The sequence below is a fragment of the Arachis stenosperma genome, chromosome 5 (genome assembly GCF_014773155.1).
Source record: "Arachis stenosperma cultivar V10309 chromosome 5, arast.V10309.gnm1.PFL2, whole genome shotgun sequence".
NCBI classification, from domain to species: domain Eukaryota; kingdom Viridiplantae; phylum Streptophyta; class Magnoliopsida; order Fabales; family Fabaceae; genus Arachis; species Arachis stenosperma.
Window position 1 is genome coordinate 30,164,373 of NC_080381.1, and position 6,764 is coordinate 30,171,136.

The following is a 6,764-nucleotide window of genomic DNA, read 5'->3' on the forward strand; positions in this document are numbered from 1 at the left end:
ATGAGTTTAGAACTTGAAAATGAATGATTGTGGTTGATGAGAATGATGGGATGAGTATTAATGGACTTGTTCTATATGAGCAGTGATCACTGAGATTTATTATATACTATTTACATAATGAGATCGATGAGTCGCTATGCGCCTGGCAAGGACAGTGGTTAATCTCGCTTGTCGAGATTGTGGTGCCAGCGTAAGGATGGTAGTTAATCCCGCTAACGTTGTGATGTGAGGTCAGAGGCTGAGTATCCCGCTCGCATCCTTTCGAGTCGCAAGAGTGTGTCGGGAACTATATCCCTAGATAGTGTGCCAGGCATGATAAACCCAAATTTTGTGGTTTATCTTGTGCTTAATTTAGGAAATTTTATCAACTTATCTCACATTTATTCAATGAAAAAGCATAGTTTGTGAATTTCTCCTAATTTGTGCTTAAGAGATAAAAACATGCTTTTTGGGCCTTTAATTTGCCAATTTTAATTCGCTTCGATCCCATTCGATGCCTTGATATGTTTGTTGAGTGATTTCAGGCTTATAAGGCAAGGATTGGATGGAAGAGGTGAAGAGAAAAGCATGCAAAGTGGAGAATTCATGAAGAAATGAGGATTTGCTGAACTCAAGACCACGCGCAGGCGTCATCCACGCGTACGCGTGAGGAGGAGATCTGCCAGCGACGCGTATGCGTCACCCACGCGTACGTGTGAGGAAGGAATTTGCAAGGCGACGCGCACGCGTGACTCTGATCTCGTGACCTCATTAAAGGCAATACGTTGGGGATGATTTTTGAGCCAACTAGGCCCAAATTCAACTTATTTCTGAGGCTATTTGATGCAGACTTCAAGATTGAACAACAGGGGAGCAATTTAATAGTGTAGGAAACATGCCTTAGGTTAGTTCTAGAGAGAAAAGTCCCATTTTCTTTCTAGAAATTAGGGTTTTTAGTTTATTTTTATCTTAAATTTAGATTTAATTACTTGTTTTGATTTAGTTTCCTTTACTTTTCCTTGTTTATTTGCTTCAATCTTCTTAGTTTCTCTTGTTATTTCTTTTATTTTAGGATAAAGTTGAAAAGAAAAATATAAGAACAAATTTTCAGTTAGTTAGTATTAATTAAGGTGAAAACTCAGGTGAAGTTGATACCGGAAAATCGTTGGATGAAAATTTAGTCAAATCAGTCAAATCATCTGACGGCTCTCAGGTATCAATTTCACGCACCATTAATTAATTTTAAAATTTAGGTTTATAATTTAAAATTTAAAATTTAAAATAAATAATATAATTTTAAAAAAATTAAAATATTAACTGAAAAATTAATTTTTTGATATTATTCAATTATAAAAATAAAATTTAACTAATTTACTATAAAAAAATAACAGATAAAATAAAGATTTATTGCAAATTCAAAACAAAATTTGGAGAAACAGTATAATTTATCTTTTTCCTTCTTGGTTTTATGTCTATTTAATTTTCTCTTTTTTGGGGATCTTCCTATCCATATCGATGATTGATCACTGATGAATGATCACGGCTCCGAACGACAGAGTTGCTCCCCGATTCGACTCACGAGTCACGACTCAGAATAGAAGGCCGAACCAAGAACCTCCCTCCTCTTTCTAAACCCACCATCACCACCAACGCTACTTCCTTCTCGAGACATAGCGCGTGGGTGCGCGTGCGCGTGCGCACTCTCTGCTCTTTATCCTTTTGGCGGCTATTCCAATGTTTTTTCTTCTTGCAGCTAACTAACCGTCCCCGATTCTCTTTCTTCGTTCTTTGCTCCCTCTCCACTCTCACCTGCACAATAGATTTCCAAGCTTCTCCGCCATGCTAATGGGTTTTCGCTCTTCCTAGTATCATCAAAATGCTTTCCGTCAGGTACACTCGGGTTCCTTCCTTGTCATTTTGTCGAACACTTGGCGTGCACTGTTCTTATTGGGAATATTTGCTTTGTTTCTAGTTTCCGCTATTCTTTTGTGATCATTATGTTCACGGTTTTGTTATTGGGAATCAGGGATTTGTGGAGGCGCCATAGGAGGAAGGTTTTCATTTCAGTTGGTGTTTTAGGAAGTGGGTATCTTTTGTATAAGCTTTATGGTGCTCACAGGCGCAGGCTCGATGCACTTGAGAGAGAACTCGCAATTCAAAGGGAAAGTGAGGAGCTCATGAAGGTTCAGTTAAGTCAAATGTCCAGCTCCAATGCTTCATCTTAAATATTACGTGGACACAGATGGATATGTTTTGTTCAATCATAAATTTTCAATATCCCAATTAAGCCTTACAAATGCTGATCGTTTGCCTTCTCTTGTTTATCTGTGAATGATAGAATGCAAGCTCACTTTGAGAATATTCAGACGATTTCGGATGTAATGACACTGCCTCATGCTATGCACAACTTAAGCTGTCGCGTAGCAGAAGAGTTGGATCTTTCTCAGCTTCTTGAGAGACTCCTACAAGGGAAGGGTCAACCAAACACTTTAACGCAATCAGAGAAACTAAATTTATGGGAGAGACTCAAAATTCTAAGTATTAACCAGATCTTGGCATCCAAATTTACTACACTTGTAGCTTTGTGGTTTGTCTGGTTGCAATAGTCCATAAGGTGTTTTGGAAAACTAATTATACACAATTTCTTTTTCTCTAGGTTTTACAAGAATGGCGTTGTCAGTATGGGCCACAACAATGCTTAGTTTATATACGAAGGTTCAAGTAAATATTCTAGGAAGGCATCTATATATTGATACTGCACGAAGATTTGAAAGCTCTAGCACAACAGTGAGAACAACTTTTTTTTCCACCATTTTCCCTTTTTTAGAGTTTATTTGTTTATGACTCTTATTATGTTGAGTATAATGGGATGCTTTGGATATATAAGGAGTTTAAAGGAAACCAGATATCACGCTTTATAGGTCCTCTCCTGAATGGAGTGCAGGTGACAGCACAAATTCCTGAGAAAGGTGGAACATTTGTGACTAATAGAGAGCGAGTATGTCATATAAAGGTTATAGTCTATAGTTGAGGCTTTAGAATTTTCCTTGCATTTTGCTTGGTTTCACAGATGCTATGAAACAATTAGCTGCTGTTATTTGTTGGCTGTCATTTCGGTGCTATGGATTTTATATTTTATCTTGAGATTATGTTTAGGTGATGAACTTAATTCCAGGGAGAGGTGAGAAAGTATTTAAAAAATTGGAATAGTTTCTCTAGTTAAAATTTAGGTGTTTGCTACTCTGTTGATTGAATCAGTGCACAGGTCAATTCTCTAGAGAGGCCAGAATTTCAAAGCTTTCCAGTCAAATCTTTTAGGGACTGTATTTATTGTCTTCCTTATTCCTAATTAAACTGCAAAAGAACCATCCAATTCAAGATTACTGCGAATACATTTGAAATATCAACTATTTCACACATGGAAGATCCCGTTTAACCTAAAAAGCTTTATTATTCTTCTCGGTTTGTGTGTAGGAAAGTGGAGATCTGGTTGATAAAGAAGACCAGCAGAAATTTCTAGGAACTGTTGATTTTCTCTGTCAACATGGCATGCCTCCCTTGATTTCAGATATGGAGGCGGCAACGCAAGAAGCTCTCAAAGGGTGATGTTTCTTTTTATATTCTGATAATAGCAAGTAGTGGGGAATCTTCTCCCAGATATATAAAGTATTGTTTTTAAACTCTTCATAAGATTGCATGAGCTAAATTGTACAGTTGAGGCCAAAGAAATTTATTTGTCAAGCTGTCAATATCTGGAACTGTGTTTTGAAACTTCCAGACTTTAAATCTTCTCCTCACTTGTTTTTGAACTGAAAATCCAGATTGCTTCTAATTCTTTTAAGTTGAACCATCCATTTGGTATTAAACACCTGGCTGGACGTATAAACCTGATGGATTCAAAGTTATGCATCTAAAACACATCTATCAAACTTTGAGCAGCCTCCTTTAAAAGTTCGCAATAAAGCAACAGTTAAATAGTTCACCAAAAATTGTGCCTTTCTTGGCTTCATGTATATTTCAATAGAGAGGTAATTAAGTCTTGGGTTAATAATTGGGTTGGGACTTGCAAATACTGACTTAGTTTGTAGGATCTGGACTCTAGAGATGTCTTAAAACCTATTTTGAATGAAGCAACATAATTTCAATTTGCAGAAAGCAGCTGAGCCATTTCTTCAACAGTACAGCACTACATGAAACAATAATGCAGATACTCATCATATTCATGAGCCAAGGGAGTCCACACTCCTGGATAAAGTATGTGATGCCCGAGGATTCTGCAACTTCCAGAATTGATGATCCAGCTCCTTCTGATGTGACGGAATTTGAACAACTTATGATGGAAGCGCGAGCAGTGTTATTAAGGTTTATATATTTCTGTGAGAGAAGGGTTGATACTATTTCATTATTGAGTTTCACCATCACTCAAAATGATTTGCTTCCTTTCTTTTTCAGTGCTGAATTTGGGAGCATTATAGAGATATGTATGAAAGTGGTGGTGAATGCAGTGGTGGAGCAGATGGGAGCTAAATTTAGAGGAGGAAGTATAGCAACGGGGCTGCCTCTGGCGAGAGTCTTGCCTCAAGTTGCACAGATGTGCCCTTTGCTCCTTGAAGAACCCAGCAAGAATCAGTTCATCAGAATCATTAAATGTATACCAGAGGTTGAACCATTTTTCACTCGCCTCTATGCAAATATGCCAAGTGCATATTGATTAAGATTTTATGTTTCGAACAAAAGAGACAAAAGATTCAATTTATTGCATTGGAAGGTATGTGGTATTAGTGTACAAATATTCAAAAGGTGCAAAGAGATTAGCGTTTATCAGAATCAGTATATGACATTTCCCTTTGGTGTATCAACTATCAAGTGTTGTTGTATGATGCTGCTCCCCCTTTTGCTCTAACTAGGAGGCTTTTGGAGGAACCAGAAACCCGGCTTTATTAGCGACTACATCTATGCTTCCTTTTCTTTCAGTAATATAAGTGACATGATTTCATAAACATGTTTATTCATTTCATATAGTGCTTGTTGGATTGGCAATTCAAATTATTAATTGTAACTATGCCAGTGCTTGGTCTTTTGGTTTCCACATCAGAATTCTTTATATATATATATGCGTCTGATGATCAACAGACTGATCTTTTGAATAAAAGGATAAGTGAGGGAAGAGCAGAGATGAGATGATGATTTTTCTTCTTTCTGTGGTTCACTAAATAGAAACATATCATATATTGATTTATTAATATTGATTGCACTGATTTAATGGGATATCACCAGCTACCCATTGTTCTGAAATTGACAGTTTTTGCCATTTTAATACTTCAGATTCAAAATTCAATATATTGATTCTCGAGATTTAGTCTCGGGTACTATATTAGTTCTTGGACTTTTTCTGGCGTTGAGTCAACAAATAGAATGTTGAGCATACTCTAATTTATCTTACTAGATACATAGCTAAATAACATTTCATTTTAGTATTTGAACAACATAAAAAGTGAAGACAAAAAAGTTTTTGTGATGTACAAACTGTTTTATCTCCTTTTATTCTCCAAAATCCAAAAATGACTAGTCAGTTTCGATTGACTTTTAGGGAAAAATATTTATTATTTTTTATCTTGTTTTAATGGGCAAAAATCATTTTATATTTGGATAAGTGCATGTTTGGACGCCATTATTTTGTTAAAAAAAGATTTTTTTTCAATGAAAAAAGATCTTTTTTTATTTTTTAACGTGTTCGGCAAATTTCTAGTAGTAAAAGTAAAAGCACTAGTAAAATCGAAAAATATTTTTTTTGAGAAGCTGTAATTTACATTTTTTTTCAAAGATCTTTTTTCCTTAAAAAAAAAAGATGTTTTTCATGTAATAAATAAATAAAAAGTACTTTTATATTGTTATGCTCAAATATAATTGATAGATAAAAAGACTTTTTTACATAAGATATCCAAACATAAAATTACTTTTACTTCTCTATAAGATCTTTTAAAAAAAGATAACTCGAAAAAAGATCTTTTTTTAAAAGCTCACCCAAACAAACCCTAAATATTTTAAAAAGAGTTTTAAATATTAAAAACGTCTTTTACTTTTACTTTTGGGCAAATCACAATAATAAGTCAAGGGAGCAAAATTTTACAGGAATCAGCCAAAACGAAAACTGCTTCATGAATCTACCAATGCACTTTTATATGTAGTTCGAACCAGCTAAATTCGAACTCCATTTCTACATAATTCGAACCAGCTGGGTTCGAATTATACACAAAACAGCACACAGTCATTCAAACCAGCTGGGTTCGAATTACACAGTAATTCCTATGCTGTTAAAAAATTAATAATTTATTTAAAACATTTTATTAAAAAATTTATTAAAAAAATTAATAATTTAAAAATTAAAAAATATATATATTTTATTTCATACATTAAAAAAAGCTAACAAAATATTTAATTATGAGACTTCTTTAAAATATTTGTGATCTATCAATTCGAATTCCATACAATACTCTTTTGTCCATTTTTAATAGCTCATGAATATTTTTTAATAAATTTTTTTAATAAATTTATTTAAATTATACTACAAAAAATATTTTATCCTATGCAAAACAATTTAAAAAAAAGGCTTAAAAATGTTAGGAGTACTATAAAAATTTGTAATATTCTAATAACTTAGCTAAATACATGCATGTACTCAAATTTTAAATAAAATACTCTACATTGTCAATAATAATTTAGAAATAAAGGAAAATATTTTATTCCATACAAAACAATTAAAAAATATATTTTATTCTAATACA

At 33.9% G+C, this 6,764-nt stretch overlaps 1 protein-coding gene across 3 annotated transcripts; it reads left to right on the forward strand.

Annotated features, from left to right (window-relative positions):
- The first annotated feature begins 1,468 nt into the window (after positions 1-1,468).
- On the forward strand, positions 1,469-4,979 carry LOC130983141 (peroxisome biogenesis protein 3-2-like). Of its 3 annotated transcripts, none has more exons than XM_057907323.1 (8): positions 1,469-1,869; positions 2,006-2,167; positions 2,318-2,517; positions 2,636-2,766; positions 2,867-2,977; positions 3,454-3,581; positions 4,132-4,341; positions 4,432-4,979. In XM_057907323.1, exons 1-8 carry the CDS (start codon positions 1,856-1,858, stop codon positions 4,688-4,690), a joined length of 1,215 nt encoding a protein of 404 aa, XP_057763306.1. In that variant the 5' UTR covers positions 1,469-1,855; the 3' UTR covers positions 4,691-4,979. The 3 variants fall into 3 exon arrangements, with proteins under 3 accessions (XP_057763306.1, XP_057763307.1, XP_057763308.1); XM_057907324.1 differs by having other exon boundaries at positions 1,470-1,869; positions 2,924-2,977; XM_057907325.1 differs by lacking the exon at positions 2,867-2,977 and having other exon boundaries at positions 1,471-1,869.
- The last annotated feature ends 1,785 nt before the right edge of the window (positions 4,980-6,764 follow it).

Excerpts from the sequence above, each read along its gene's own strand:
- LOC130983141 (XM_057907323.1), top strand. Across the intron at positions 2,518-2,635 it reads GGAGAGACTCAAAATTCTAA|GTTTTACAAGAATGGCGTTG; the intron begins GTATTAACCAGA and ends CTTTTTCTCTAG. Across the intron at positions 2,978-3,453 it reads TTGTGACTAATAGAGAGCGA|GAAAGTGGAGATCTGGTTGA; the intron begins GTATGTCATATA and ends GTTTGTGTGTAG.